Source organism: Corvus cornix, chromosome 2 (genome assembly GCF_000738735.6).
Source record: "Corvus cornix cornix isolate S_Up_H32 chromosome 2, ASM73873v5, whole genome shotgun sequence".
NCBI classification, from domain to species: domain Eukaryota; kingdom Metazoa; phylum Chordata; class Aves; order Passeriformes; family Corvidae; genus Corvus; species Corvus cornix.
Genome location: NC_046333.1, coordinates 41,300,895 through 41,317,153, shown reverse-complemented (window position 1 = coordinate 41,317,153; position 16,259 = coordinate 41,300,895). Strand labels below are relative to the sequence as shown.

At 42.2% G+C, this 16,259-nt stretch overlaps 1 protein-coding gene across 3 annotated transcripts in view; it reads left to right on the top strand.

Moving 5' to 3' along the window:
* Window positions 1-1,364: 1,364 nt before the first annotated feature.
* The window catches only part of LOC104689060 (ubiquitin-conjugating enzyme E2 E2), a 205,035-nt gene continuing 190,140 nt past the window's right edge, over window positions 1,365-16,259 (top strand). The window contains exons 1-3 of one of the 3 annotated variants that reach the window (XM_039549380.1): window positions 1,365-1,387; window positions 7,000-7,188; window positions 15,288-15,338. In XM_039549380.1, the coding sequence (XP_039405314.1) occupies window positions 7,013-7,188; window positions 15,288-15,338 (227 nt within the window). In that variant the 5' untranslated portion in view covers window positions 1,365-1,387; window positions 7,000-7,012. Of the gene's footprint in view, window positions 1,388-2,067; window positions 2,355-6,999; window positions 7,189-15,287; window positions 15,339-16,259 lie in introns of those variants that run through there. The other 2 variants (XM_039549381.1, XM_039549379.1) reach the window with 2 other exon arrangements.

Sequence of the window (16,259 nt, the reverse complement as noted above, 5' to 3'; positions counted from 1 at the left end):
CTGAGGAGTTGACACAGATGCACGCATGCCTCCTTTAAGGCATCTTTATGCAGTCAGAGCAACACCAAGGAAATACGGTTAGAAGAATCATTTAGAATCGAATTTTATTACTTCCTGGATGGTTTTCAGGAGGTCTGTTTTTGAATGACTGAAAGGAGAAAGCATGATTTAAGCGATTTTAGAGAGGGGAACCATGATGCCAAGAATGTACAATACACCTTTCAGCACAATGAGAAACATTACTTGCAGGAGGTTTGCATTTTTTGAAGGACTTTCACACATCATATTCTATTAATTACTTTGTCATTAGTCCCTTGGAGAAGTCAGTGTATGCTAGCAGATAGAAATCCACCTAGCTGATATTAGGAGCTTTTCTCCCATCATAAGCAGGAAAATACCTTGTAAATGCACATGGAACAGGAAGAACTAGCTGACTGTGGTATTTTTAGGTTTAGGTGAAAATGCCACTGGGATAATTTAGCAAAGAAATAGGAAGAGGAAATAAACCAAGTTATTTAAAAACAATTCCTCAACAAAGAAAAATATTAGTTTTATGTACAGGGAAACTGCAAAAAGCACTTATGTTACCGGGATATAATATAATAGCAGGTGTCAATAATGTTTCTAATCCTTATATATCTCAGTGATGCTTCAAGTTCTCAACTTCTGCATGTTTGATGGCACTGACTCCACCTACACCTCAACCATAAGTCAGAAAAAATACAATACTTCACAGCTCAAGCAGGGAGAAACTTTTCCTCCTACATGTGGAATGGTGAGAACACATTTGATTTTTTAAATTCCCTGTAGTTGTTAAAAGAGAGAAAACATTGTAACTTGCCATTACCCCTTTACCCTTGGCTGGTATATTTCACTGTTAGAGGAAGAAAGGTTTGAGGTGATAGAAGTTTACATAACACAGCTAAGCATATTATGTAAAGATTAAAGCAGCAGGGTCGGCACAGGGACAGAAGCATCTCACTCGGCCAGCCCAGCCGGGGTTACCTGACAGCCAGTTCTTCTGGAGGTTTGTTTTGTTCCAGGTTAATATTCCCACCAAACAACTAACATTTAAGTGCGGCTCTGCCTTGGCCTCTCCCATTCCTGACTGCGATGCTTTCCACAGAGGCAATGCCTGCCTGCGTGGGAGGTGAGGTTCATTTACCTGGCCACAGTCAGGCGACAGCGCCTATCTCCAGCTGGGATGCTGCACGTCACCCGGTGCCGCCAGTGCCCGGGGGCGGTTTGTGCCACCCAGCCGTGCTAATGCCACGCAGTGGTCGAAACTACCACGGTAACACAAAGTGCGGCCACCAAGTGCCAAGGGCCTGGGCCCTCCCTGCACGCCGGCGGAGGCACCGCGTGCCCTCGCACCGCCCCTCCCCAGGTACCGCGTCCCTCCCCGCCCGGGGCATCGGCCGCGTCCCCTCCGGCTGCTCCCTCCGACTCCGCGGAGACAAAGGCACTGGGGAGCTGCGGGCGGCGGGCCGGCAGGACCGGGGGGGGGGGCGCAGAGGAGGGGGCGACTGGCGAGGGGAACAAAGGAGCCGAAAAAGACGAGAAGAGCCAAGAAAGTTGATACCAGCCTCCGCCGTCCCCTGCCCTGTCCCGGCCCACCCCTCCCGCCCCCCAGACTTTCGCGTGGGGGCCCGCGGCAACGGCAGGGAGAAAGGCCGGGCACCCTCACCTCCATCCCACCCGAATCCCCGGACAAGCGTGCCCACTCGCCCCATCCCCTCCCGCTTCCTCCTTCTTCCTCTGCCCCGCTGACCCCGCCCAGCTCCCCCCCCCCAAGTGCTTCCCTTTAACGCGCGCTCCCGCCACCGCCTCTCGCCCCTCCCCCCTGCCCGGCGGCGCGCAGCCTCCGCCAGCCCCCGCGGGCACGCGCCCGCCCGCGCCCCCATCCCGTCACTTCCCCCCCCGCTCCGAAATCGCGCGCGCGCGCCCCCGCCCTTCCCGCCCCTCCCTCGGCGGCCGCGAGCGCCCGGCATAATTGGCTGGCGGGCGCGCGCGCGCGCGGCGCCGGGCGGACGGGTGGGGGCGCGCGCGCGCGCGGAGGCGGCGGCGGGGGTGCGCGCGCGCGCGCGGCAGCGGCTTCACTTCTCTCCGGGCAGCGGGGGCAGGAGCGGCGGCGGTGGGAGAAGCAGCAGCGGCCGCCGCTCGCTGCTGCTCGGGAGAGACGGGAAAGGGGAGAGGAAGGCGAGAGCGAGGAGCGCGGGGGAGCGGGCTCATGACTCAGTGAGTGGCTGCAGCCCCTTTCCAGCCCCGCGCCCGGCCGGAGTCGGGGCGACCGCGACGGATTGTCCCGCAGCCTGTGCCCGGCACCAGCGAGGGAAACCTGCGCTCGCCTGCAGGTAGCAGCGGCTTTCTCCCCGTCTCTCCCGGGGTACACCTACCTCTGCCCCGGCTGAGCTCCCCGTCTGCTTCCCCTCCCCCCCGCAGGGCTCCTACCCCCGCGTCGCTCGCCATCCCTCCCCCACAGCAGCACCCTCTCTCCCACATTTGTCTGCGACCCTCGGTCTCTACCTTTATCCTTCATCTTCCCTCCCCTCTCCGCATCTCCCTGGTGCTGCCTGGTACCCCCTTCCCCCCCTTGTCATCCTCGGCCGTGTCCTTTCTTAGCAACCGTCCCGGCCGCCCCCCCCCGCCGCCCCCGGCCACCTCGGTATCTCTGCCGGCGCTCCCCGCTCCCCCAGGCTCCATCCAGCCTCCCTTGCTCCTCAGCACCCCCACACCCTTTCAGCAACTCTTCCGTGTCCATTTGTCCTGCTCGCCCTGCTGCGGGCGGGAGCAGCGACCACCCCCGCTCCCCACCGCCCCTCTGGTCCTGCTCCGCATGGTCCCCGTGGCACTCGCTACGCCCCTGGGTCGCTCGGGCGCCGGGGTACCCCCTGCCCCCCACCACGGTCGAGCCTCCCGGGATGCGCTATCCCCACATCCCCCGCCGCAGCGGTGGGCACCTCGGGCTGGAGCCCCTCGGGAAAGGGACTACACACCCCTCCCTCCTCCCCTCACCCCGGAGCGCCCCGAGGAGCCCCGCAGCCCATCCCTCTCCCTTCCCTCATGTGCCCCCGACGTCTTCCTCTCGCAGTCTCCTCCTCCTCCTCCTCCTCCTCCTCCTCTTCTCCTCGGTTGTCTCCTACTTCTCACCCTGGCCGGGCCGCCGCCCGCCCAGCCGTGGGAGAGTGGGATGTATGTGATTCTGGGGATGCTCATGGCCCCCACCCGTTCCCCTACGGCGGGGGCTTCCCTACGGGAGAGTCGCGCGTGTGCCCACTCAGGGCCGTGGGAGTCCGGGGCTGCCGTCCTGTCCCGTCCCATCCCTCCGGGTGACCCTCTCGGTGGCGGACCCTCCCCGGCCACAACCTGGATTCTTTCTGCCTCCGTCCTGCGGTGTTGTGGTCTTTTTGCCCTTTATGGTTTCTAATGAAGATGAAGTAAGGCGGCTGCTGCCGTTGCTGCTCGTAGTGGACTCTGCAGAAAGATTCAATTTATCTTGGCTTATAGGAAATTACGACCGCTTTAGAAAGACATCATCACTAGCTCTGCCGCCCTTGGGACCCATCTGCACGTTGCCAGGATCTTGCTGTCCCCGACTGGTGGAATTTTTTATTTTTATTTTTTTTGATGGGGTGTGATGTGTGATCATGACTGGTGGTTTGGGTATTTTTGTCTTTTTTGTTGTTGTTGTTGGTTTGTTTATTTTTGTTGTTGTTGTTTCGGGTTTGTTTTTATTTTGAGGAGGAAGGGGAAGGTGCCAGTGGATATATCTGACAAAAGCAAAATATTTTGGACACTTCACTTCGAATTGATAGTCGTAGTTACAGTTGTGATCTGTCTCTGTACTGATGCATCTCACGTTAAGGGAGAGACTTTTACGTCCACTTTCAGTTCTTCCTCTGTCCCCTCTGCTCATTTTTCTCTGCACAACAGCAGGGACGTTAGCAACCCTCGTCTGAATGTAGAATAGCCTGGCAGCCGGGAACCTGGACATCGTGTGTCTTCCCTCTTGCTCTGTGTGACAGTTGCAAACACCTTTGGCTCTTCAGACTCAAGGAGTATCTTGTATTTCTGTCTGTGTTAGTGGCAGCAAACTGTTTTCTTCACAGTGTCATCCCCTCAGTTGATTTTTTTTTTCCCCCATTGTCTTATTTGTCCATATGTTTGTGTGTCTTTTAAGTTTGACCCCTTTTGAAGTGTCTAATTTCAGGCCCCTTAAAACACACTTCTACTGAAATATTGAGCATCCCTTGAACAAAACTTCCTGAAATTGCAGATATTGTGAGGAGAGGGAATAGAAAGAATTGCCTGGATGTCAGAAGGGGGAACAGGGAGAGAAGGAGAAAGGAAAAAAAACCAAAAACAACCTCCCCCCCTTCCCAGAAGCTAGCCAGACATCAAATGACAGATTTAAGCATTTTCCTCTTGTAAATACTGGCATTACATGTTACAGTAATTATATGCTCTGGGCTACTGTTACAGTGTTTGTCTGCTGGATAGTATCTGAACTTATGAAGTGAATACAGTTGTTTTTTGGATAATAGTAATATTTATAACCAAGATTATTCATAGCAGATGTCCTATGCATCTAAGCATTGTTAAATATGCTTTTTGCTTTCTGGTCTGCAATGTTAAAGCCTATGTACATTGTGAAAAGAGAATTTTTCTCTTCAAAATGAGATGTATTAAGCAAAGTTCAGAAGTAAACTCTAGGGCAAATAAAGACAAACAAAAGTGTTATAAAAAGAGATGAAGTTGTATTTTAACTTTATGTAGACTCAAGGAAAGTGGGTACTTATTACCAAAATTCCATTATAGTTGCATATTTTGACTTGTCAAAATGTAATACTCTTGTTGTTTATTGCCTCTAAGTGTTCTGCAGCTTTTACCTTGAAATCTGACAACCAGGATTTAAATATCTGAACATCAGCCTATGTAAATTTACAAACTATGTTAAATATATTGTTGTAGCTGTACTATAGGAGAAATTGTTTGCTAGGAATGGACAATTTTTGTATTTTAATTTTAGGGCAGAAACTGTGCATTATTTCAGTTACCTTAATGAGCAGGCTAGGTGTTGTGTATTTATTTATATTTATATATGAAAATATTATTTTCTGTTATAAAATAAAAAATGCAGCTTAAGCTAGTTAAGGGAAACCTTAGTCACATATCTACCACTTGGTATTGCTTGCTATGTCTTTTAATGTCTAAACATTTTGAAGGGATGCCATACTTCCAGAATTCTTTTTCAGTATAGCTCACACATTAGACAAAAAACACATAGTTCCTCCTAAAGTTAGTTAAATGTGTCAATGAGGCCCGAAGAGATTATTTCTTCTACTTCATAGTGTGTACTATTTGATAGAATTAGATCTTGGTAAAGGTTTTTCAGTATAGGACTAAATTTACTTCTATTCTGCAGCTAGAACACTTATGCCTTTTTAAAAAGCATCCTTTTCAACATAACCCTGTTGGCATTGATATTAATTTACTTTACCTTTGCTGTCTCTTTCCATAAATATGTACAGGGAGATGAACTTTGTTTAATCCACAGAACAAGCATGGTTGAATCTGAGCCTGAAATCTCATTATTCTCCCTTGAGCGAGTCTTAAAACATATAATAGTCAAGGTGAATAGTTTTGTTCTTAATTGTGATGATGTCTGTACGTAGGTAGGAGGAAAAGCGAGTCGAAGTTCGCAGCAATTTGAATCTCTTTGTGTAAGAAAGAGCAGATTCTTGATTCAGACAGACTTGATCAGAAAACCACCCAGATATATGGGGATTGCGTGGGTGTAAGCAAGTAACGTTTGGGCCTGTGTGCTTTTTATTAAAAATCTCTAGAGAAGGATATATATATAACATAGGTATATAAGCTACAGATTCAGAGTTAAAGGGAAGACCTGGCTTTCAGCTTGGTTTTGTTTTGCTTTGGTTTTGTTGGTTTGGGTTTTTTGTTTGTTTTGGGGTTTTTGTTTTTTTTTTTGAATCATTCAGTGACACTACATATGCTAATTCAGTAAGAGTTTTTCATGGACATCTGCCCTTCATTAGAATAGTTTGAGAGTTTGAGAAGTCATGACAGCTGTAACAGTGGGCTTGTAATTCCTCATCTGTCGGCATATTGTTATACTATTTAAAATGAAGTAAGAAATTAAAATAGCTAACTAGTATCAGAAGTGTGTGAATAAAGCGCTTGACTAACTTGACTTCTGAAATATACTGAGATTTCTTGCTGCTCATGTTCTCTAACAGCTTTGCTGCCTCATGTTGCTTGGATGATATTTGTCAGGAAAAAACTTCCTTATATACTCTACCAACGTGCTTACCGTTTTAGTAAATACAAACAGTCCTGTGTTAGAGCTTTTTAGTTCTGTGTTTCCATCAAGCATGCCAAGATGTGGATTTTGTAATGTGGAAACCCACACTGTAGACTTGAAATGAACCCACAGATTTATTTCATATGGGATAACAGAGAGTCCTAAGATAGTAATAACTCTCAGTTTTCAACAAGCTGTGGTAGATTTGAACTGGTGGCATAGTTGATGAGACAGCTAACTCATGGTATTGCTGCGTGGTTGAGAAACATAATTCCCAGTGAATGGCTTTACCCTTGCAGGATTACATTTCCCACATAACTTCAGTAACTTCTGGGTTTCATATATATATATATGACATATATATATATATATGAGGGGTTTGGTGGAGCAAGTCAGTTTGTTTGTTTATTTCGGTTTTTTGTTTATAGGTTGGTTGGGTTTTTCTGGGGGGTGAGTTGGGGGTGGTGTAGGGTTTAAAATTGCCAGCTCTTGAATCATTGTTAAGATGCTTGTGGCAAAAATCTTCAGTATGAGGATTACTGAACTGCTGTGACACAAGCATTATTTTATTAAGACAAAGACATATATCCCGTGTGTTTTTTCCTTAAAGCATGTAAGTAATACAATTGGGCAGATTCTTCTTGAAAAGCTAACTTTAGTTGTTTGTCTTCATTCAGTGCAGCATCTGCCATGTCTACAGAGGGGCAGAGAGTGGATGATAGTCCAAGCACTAGTGGAGGCAGTTCTGATGGAGATCAGCGTGAAGGTGTTCAGCAGGAACAAGAAAGGGAGCAAGTTCAACCCAAGAAAAAAGAGGGGAAAATATCAAGCAAAACAGCTGCTAAATTGTCAACTAGTGCTAAAAGGTACGTGTTCTTCCTGGTTGTTTATTTTCCTTTCTCTTCTTTCAGCTGAGCATCAGATGTGTGTATTGACTCAGTATATTAATTTTCTGATTGTTTTATTATAACACTACTGTATCAGTGTAATAGCCTTTTGAAACTGGTCACAATAATGAGACCTGTATACTTTTTCCTTTCTTTGTTAGTTTGCCTCTTTCACGTGGTTTCAATAGTTGCTTGCATGATAAAAGCTGACATTTTTTTATTGCTAATAAAACTCAGACAGTTTTGTAGCCTTATAAAATATATCTCTGTATGTGTATGTATGACTGATGTTGAAACTTGTCAGTGTAACTTACAGTTAATTAGCCATAAACATTTCAGACAGTTCAATAACTCAGCATGTTAGGACTACTGTAATACCTATTGCTGTGAAGTACTGCCTTTTCTTTTCCCAGATGGTCAGGTCAGAAATACTTGAGTGAACAACAAATGCATGTTGGTTTCATTACTTTAAACTGTGATCTGTTTTAATACCCATTTCTTTTCCTTCCCTTTTCTGTTTGAGATGAAAGGTTGGTTTGTAGAATAGCTATTTAAATTATTCTATGCTATCATGTCCATCTCCAGATAACGATTGTCTTGCTTGGACCAGACAGAAGGAATTTACAGCTTAGTGTTGCTTTGCTAGTACATGTAGGGCTGTTAGTCTGGGCAAATGGGATTAGAGCAATTGAAGTTAAAAAGCACTCATAAAATAATCTGACAAGAGACCAACTCTGCAGACTGTCCTGATGCAGAATTCCCAGATCTCGTTTCTTTACTAATCCAAGGCTGTGTAAACTACAAGACAAAAGACTGGAGTTGTACCACTGTGGTGCTGTGGTAAAGGAGAAGCATTGAGCCCCTACTGCCATAATTTATAACGTATGCATGTAGTCAGAGTCTGTAAATAACAATATATAAACGTGTGTGTACATCTCTTCAGGATTCAAGTCTGTTTTGTCTTAATGTGTCCCTTACCAATTACATCCTTTCCTGAACTAAAGTATCTTTTGTGTTTCCAGTGAGGTACTGTCATGCTTTTCTTCTGCTATAGATACCTTCCTTATAGCTAGCTTTTCTTCAGTTCTAATTCCCTGGAGAAATACTTTCTGGATACCCATTTCCTACTATGACACTATTAGGAGATTACCTGATCATACCACTTACAGAATGGCCAGCAAAACTTGCTTGTGTTTCCTTTCATGAGAAGAAGGGAAAAAAAATCCACCCAGCTTTCACTACAAACCATGATGTTATTCATGTAGTTAATCCTCACAGCCGTTATGGTTTCTGGTCTTCTCTTTTGTCTGCTTCTTGCTATTATTATTTTTTAAATATTAGGAATACTGGATTATTCATGACTTTTAAGGTCATAAAAACAGTTTCCAGCATCTTTAGAAAGCAGTCTGTGTATTCTGAACTTTGTACAATGCCTGGTGTAATGATGCTGCAGTTCTGACAAGGGCCTGTGGACACTATCCTATTAAAAAATTAATAATGATATGTCAGAAATTGGTCTATTAATCGTAGCTTTGTATCTTCAAAGCTTAGAGCTTTTATCAACAAGCATTTTACAGTGATAAAATTACTTAAACCTTTTAAAGTTTAATCATATCTGCTTATGGTTCTGCTGAAACTAATTATGCCATCAGTTGCTGACATCAGTACATTTGCCAGTTAGACTCTAAAGCTAGTTTCACATGTGTAGTAATATTGATTATACATTTTAGAAATATACATTTGATTATACAATTTAAAAGCTGACATGACTTACAGTAGTTCTGTAGATATGTGTACAGTATTTTTGAAAAGAAACGTATTTTAGGAGTGCTGGTTGTCATAGCACTTTCTGGAAGGACTACAGAAACAGTTTTTCTAGTAATGGGTTTTTTTATTAGTATCATTGTTTTGGGGTTTTTTTTTTTTTGGGGGGGGGCAGGTTTGGTTTTTTGTTTGTGAGTATTCTATAGTTCATCATTGTGTTAAAATTGGGACTGTACCTTCTCTAATCTGGCCAGGTTTTCATATTAAAGGTTTTGTTTCTTTGCTTTTTTATTAAATCAGTAGTGTCTCAGGAAAGGTAAATCAGAAATTAAAGTAGAGTCTAAAAAGGAGAGGAGTGGCATAAAGGAAAGAAAAATGTCTTAGAGTCCTCAATAAGTGAAAAGTATTACAGAAACTGTCCATATAAAATATATTCATAGTAATATTTTAGTTCAATAGAAATGAAAAATAGTGCAGGATTAATAAGGCTTTACTCTGGTACCTTCATTATAGTGAAAGGAATCAATTCTGCTAAAACCAGTAGAACGTTCAAACAGCAGAGTGTAGTGCAGTTGTGGCTGTGGTCAGGATTCCTTAATTCCTGTTAAAAGCATCAAACACCAGCAAGTTCACTGGAGCTAAACTCACAGACTACAGACTTGATTCTAGCCTGAGTTTGGAAATCAGATTTTCTCACTTGGAAATCTTTTTCATTCATATGGAATTGCAGTCACAGTATTTTTGGATTGCATTTATGATACCTACTGGATATGAATGAAGGCTCATGCATTTCTATTTGGAAAACTCCTGGTTTGCTTTTTATTAGTATGTTTATGTAGTCAGTTAGATTTAAAGAATTTTCAGTAGCATGAGGTTTTATATAAATCAAGATTTGGCAGAGTGCAGACTTTTGCTTGTGTAATAGTAAACTGCTCCTGTGTCTTATGTATGACTGTTCATGCAGCTTAACTGCTTTCCAAAGTGATCTGATTACAGAGGCTATATGAAACCACTTAAAGTTCTATTTGAGTAAGACTTTTGGTATTAAGATATGGAGTTTCTTCTGTTAGCATTGCTGTGGATGGCATCAAGAAGGCAGAATGCCATCACATGCTGTCCTTCTCTGTTAATACTTTAGGGCTAGCTGCTATACAGGTGTAATAGCTTACAGCATATGTCGTGCAGTGTACCGGTCCTTCAATTTTCCTCACCCAGAGGGCATCACCTTAAATAGCAACCTTTCTTACCCAACATGTCAAGATTGAGAAACTCACTGCATATCACAATTACAGTTCAGACATGGAATTGAATTGCTGTCCTTGAAAACAGCAGGCATCTTGTTACCTCTTAAGTAGCAAATCTTAGCATGACCTTTGGATTGAGAGAAGTGTAACCATTCTTGGCTGACATAGTAGCTCAACAAATAAATGTATTGTTTTGCTTGGCTCCCGAAGTTGCTGGTTGAAAAATCTGTCAACCTTAATGTCCAATCCTGACATTTTTTAATAAATATCTGTGCCTACAATGAATTGTGAACTGTACAACTTTAGCTGTAATCTTTTTATTGTTCAAAGAAGTTGCAGCCTTAAGGAGGAGCAAATAAGTGATAGATTAAATTGGTTCAAAATTCAACAAAGTAAAACTGAACATTTTTCCCTTCCCCCTCTCCCCCCCCTACCTTTTTTTTTTTCCTGAGAGGTTTATCACAGCACTATTTTTAAGGAATCTGGAAATGATATTTAGCATGTTGAATATGACGGCAAAATATGGAGTGCTTTTTCTTAAAAGAAATATCCTTGTCTTTTATCCATCTTTTAGTGAGTAGACGAGAATATTCTTTTCCTCCAGTATGAATCTAACTATCTTTAGATCAATTTCCTGCTCAGTCACAATTTATTTAGCATTGAAATACATACCAGTGACTGCGTTTTTAAGTATTTTCTAAGTAGTATGTTCTTCGGTATAGGCTATTGATTCATCTGGCTTTTATGGGTAGAGAGACATGTAGTTTAGAAAAGTGGATGTGGTAAAAATAGCTTATTGTCATATAGTCCTTTATTTTATTTCTTTTCCTATTGATAATGTTGGGAAATCCTCTAAGTTGTTCACGTCTCTCTTAGCTTTAGAGAACTTTTAACTGTTTCATGAAGGAAACAACACTCAGTGCCTTTAGGCTTGGTACAGTAGTAAATATGTACCTGTGAGAATAATAATATTTGAAATCCACGATGTACTTTCATGCTTCTGAATTTACGAGTAGATTAACCTTTGCACTGTTACTGGAAGGCAACTATGTTTGTTCTTTTCTCTTAGTAAAATGGAGTGATTTCTTTTTAATATAGATGTGTGTGTGTGTGTATATATATGAGAGAGAAGAGTCAAATGACTTCTCTAAGACCAAACAAAAATTATTAGATCTGACATTGCAAATTAAATGTCTTATGTGTGCAGCCCAGGGCTTTGATTACTAGCAAGGGCCTCACCCCCTGCCATCACCCCATTTCCCAATATGTACTAAACCGTAATGTCATTACTTTAAATATAAACTGTATATATATAATGATTTGAATTTCAAGGGCTTTTCCTCTTTGACATAGCTAAACATGACTGTTATTGAGGCAGAAAATCCTAAGAAACAGATGCCAGAAAGGACCCTGAAAAAAGTGTTTTGTTGCCAGAGGCCGCATATTCTTGCGGTGAATCTTCTGTGGTCAGCGAAGGAAATGAGGCACGTCCTCTCCTGTGGCAGATTCTGAGGGCAACTCCATGGGGATATGAAACAAGTGCCAGAGCACGTGCAGACAAAGGGCAGCTTGCACACTGGAGGTCTCTATCAGTGCAAGGCTCTCTGGGATGCTGTCCGATGATTTAATTGTAACTTTGAATGCTGTGACGTGTGAACAATCTATTGCATGTCAGCTGTTCTACAGAAACTGTTTATGAATGAGCTCTCAGCATGAATGCAAGGTAAATTAAGGTTTCAACAAAAGAAATGTAAGGTGTATAAATTAATTTTAGTTTGGGACACCACAGAGTAGGAGAATAAACATGGACAGCTTGCTGAGGAGCAATTGATGGACAGTATTGCATTAATATGTTTATCTTGTTTGTATAAAAATAATCATGAATGAAATGTCTCTTTATCTTAGATGTTTGCAAGAACAATGATGTCTTTTGAACATCAATAGACAGTGCCATCTGATCAATTTTTATGTTTTGAAGCAGAAAGGCAGTTTGTCCTTGTCTGCTCAATCACAGAATAGATTGATAAAGGGCCATTTTAGTGCTCTTGGCATTACAAGTTTTGGGTTGAGCTAGAACAGATGGAGAAAATGAGAGACCCTTTTGTTTTCAAAATGTAAGGAACGTGGGTTAGGATTTAGGAGGAAGAGTGTAAAGTTTTTGATCTAGGACTGAAGTTGCTGAAGTTGTCAATCCATTCTTGACGTGCCTCATACTTACTCTAATGCCATGAAATATTAGCTACTTTTACTACTATATGTAAAGCAAAGGAATGATGTCTGACTCTATAATAAAGTGCAGTGCCATCATTCTGTAACTTCACAAAAGGCTGAAAAAGCAAAACAGCTCATAAATCACAAAATTGAAGTTTCCATGCAACCTAGGTTTTCTGTAGTTTGAATTTGTGATAGTATAAATTTCAAAATCATGGCAGAAGTTTTTAATATACTGAAGAAATATTTTAAGCATTCCCACAGTTATAATATCTCCCTTCTAAAAGTTGTGATTTGTTGGGATTGTTTAAATGGGCTGTTTAAAAATATTTTTGTTGTGCTTAAACTTCACTAATTTAACAATGGGGTGACTTTCAGTGTTACTACGATGATTTTGTGCTTGATTAAGCAGACTGTACCTGTATTTTTATAAGAAAGGTATGATACTTATTGGAGGAATTCTATGTGCTGGCGATACAAACATCTCAATTAGTAGAAAAAGCAAGTAAAGATCAAATTGCTCCCCCTCCACAGAAGTAACTGTGTGTGTTTGTGTGTATGTAGGGTACACACCAGCTCTGTATGTAGGCTATATACACCCAGCTGTGGCAGAGATCAGGTATTCAAGGACTTGACTTGGAAGCATCAGCCTGGGAGCGTCCAGAAATCCTTAACAACAAAATTGCTCTCCCTGGAGTTAAAACTCTGGCAGGATGCCTGTAATGTCTCTGTGGGTGACCTAGAGGATATGGCAGAGTGTACTCTAAAGTTTTCAGATGACACCAAGTTGGGTGGGAGCAGTTGGTACATGCAGGTGCATTTTATATTATATATGCCACCTGAATGCTTATTTTGATGAGCCATTTACTTTGCCTGTATTTATATGCATAGAAGCTGGAAGGAAATCTAAGCATCTGGAAGAGTATTTTTATCTTTTCAATGATCTCATCAGGTCTTAATAAATGATTATTACCTCTGCCTACAAATCTTGCCCACATATGTCCTAATTATTTCAGAATGTGAATGATAAAGGCTTGAGTTTCTGGTTCAGGCCAGTTCTTCTACTGCTGTTGGTTCATTTATTCATTATAGCTGTAAAATCAATTCATAATGGCATAAGGGGAATTTTGATAGTGGCTGTGAGACTCCTTAACATGTAAGATTGTGTTTGGATTGTAACATTATATAAAGAATTAAACCGCTCATTTTTATGTTATATATGCCAATATACCTGAATGCTTATTTTGGTAAGCCATTTTCTTAACCTGTATTTATATGCAAAATAGATAGCAATCATTTTTAACAAGATATGTGTAGGTCAGGCCTGAACCTTTGGCTTGTGGCTTGAGCACCTATCTCAGGGTTTTGAGTAGTATTATGGTGTTATTATTTCTTTTTTAGTTTAGGGAATAATAGGAGTAGCAGTCTGCTCTGTGCATGAAATCTTGTGAAGGAGGAGGCACAAAAAGAATGCTGAGGATATATTGAATTGTTTTTCTTTTCCTTCCTCCTTCTAAATGTTCATGTTTTTGAGCTGAAGTAGCCTATAAAAAAAAGCCTTGGACATAGTTTATAGGGAAGGTGGCATTCGCAGTCCTGCTTATGGCATCATACTCTGGCAAGTCTTTGGGAACTGTAAACTCCTACAAGTTCCTTTGGGAACTCTGTATCCTATTCTGCATACTTAATTTCTTCAGAGGTCAAGATACTGGCTCTCATGCAGATGCTGGTGTAAGGGAAAAGAACCCCCATTGCCAGCTGTGGCAGAGATCAGGTATTGAAGGACTTGGCTGGGAAGCGTCAGCCTGGGAATATCCAGAAATCCTTAACAACGAAGTTGCTGTCCCTGGGGGAAGCACTCTGGCAGGATGCCTGTAATGTCTTTATTGGTGACCTGGAGGATATGGCAGAGTGCACTGAGAAGTTTTCACATGACAAGCAGTTTGTACACGCAGGGCCAAGGCTACGGCTCAGAGGGATCTGGCCAGGCTGCAGGGGAGGGTTGACAGAGAACTCATGAAATTCACAAGGGACAAATGAACGCCATGTACATGGAGAGGACTTACCCCTTGTACAGATACATACTGGGGACCATCTCTTCTCAGAAGGACGTGGGGGCCTTGGCAGACAGCAAGCTCAGTGTGAGGCAGCAACAAAGGCTGGGCTGCCTCCTGGGAGGTATTAACAGAAGCATAGTCCATAGACAGATGAAAGAGATTTACCTGTCTTTACTCAGCTCTCATTAGACTGTATCTGGGATAACATTTACAGTTTTGTCCCCTCAGTGAAAAGAAGGCAGATACCAGAGCAAGTCCAGCAGCAGGTCCCTAGGCTGACCAGGGAGCTGGAGCACTTCTCTTTGGGGGAACCTGATTATCAGCCCGCCAATATGTTGGAGGTTGTGAGGCCCTGGGTGGGCTTATTCTGGGCAACTTTCCTTTGAGCTGGGGGGTTTTGCCCTGCCAGTACAATATACATTAAGAAGATAAATATTTGGGAGGGTAAGAACTATAAGACATATAGTTGGAGGGAAAATAGAGGAGGAGGGTATGTGAGACATTTAGTAATTGTGTAAGTGAGCAAAGGAGCTGAGAATCTTGACCTATGGAAAATGTGTGATTTTCTAGGTGGCTGCTCAAGGCATTTCTTCCATATTGGAGGTTCATTTCTCAGAAAAGATTTGATTTTTACTTCTACATGTTCTTGCACAGTTTCATGAAACGTTATAGCATCGGGTTTCAATCAGAAGTTCTAAGAATTATATTTTGTTACTATTGATTGCTGTAGAAATGTTCATAAAGTTGAAAGAAACAGATTAAAAAAGAAGTCCTAATAATATCTTTTTTTTTTCCTCTTAAGAATTCAGAAAGAACTTGCAGAAATTACATTAGACCCTCCTCCAAACTGTAGGTAAGTTCACCTGGATTTTATTCGTTTGGAATATGGAAATGAAATGTATGGAGTATGTGGAAATTGCATAGGGGACTGGGGTAAATTTTAGCTATTCCTTTGTGCTGATTATTTAGTAATTTTGGAGTAAGAGCTGATAGATAATATGTTGCCTACATATAAGGAATTGATATGACACTTTCTGGTAACCAAAGTAGTGGCATAAATGGATGAACTCTATGATGCATTAATCGATACAGGACAAATATCAAATCACCCTTCATTTGAGATATTAAATCAGTAGTATTTTGTTTGGTTCTGTAAAATGTAATCTTACTGGCAGTTGCTTGGTGTATTTGATTCCTTTCTCTTCCAAGTTGTTAACACCCTGTGAATATAATGAACAAAGGAAAATGTTATAGACACAAACAGTAATTTTCTGACTGTGTTTGTGGCAATCAATTGCCATATTCAGTGGACACTTCCTGAATTAGAGTGTATCCTCATATAGACTTTCTGATAATGGTTATGTGCTTGTTTGATTTGGTTTAGGTTTTTTGTTTTGTTGTGGAGGTTTTTTTTTTGGTTTGGTTTTTGGGGTTTTTTTTGAGGGGTTTTTTTGTCAGATATGTTTACTTCTGGTGTGTTTAAAATTGGCTTTGAAATGAATGATGAGGTAGACCTTGAAGCCCTCACTGTCTAGTGGCTGGGGCTGTATACAGTTTTCAGATTGCTGTCTTGGGCTTCTTATCTGTCAGCTTGATGTACAGTCAGTGTTGGAGATGGGCCAGGGCTGCACATTGCTGTTTAAAGGAGTCTCTGCCACTGCACCTCTCGTGGTGAGAGGTTGGGCTCAGTGCAGAATAGCTTCCACCTAGTCCTGCCAACCCATTTCAACTGATGTGGTTAGTCGGTTTCATTCTGTTAATGCACTAAGAAGAA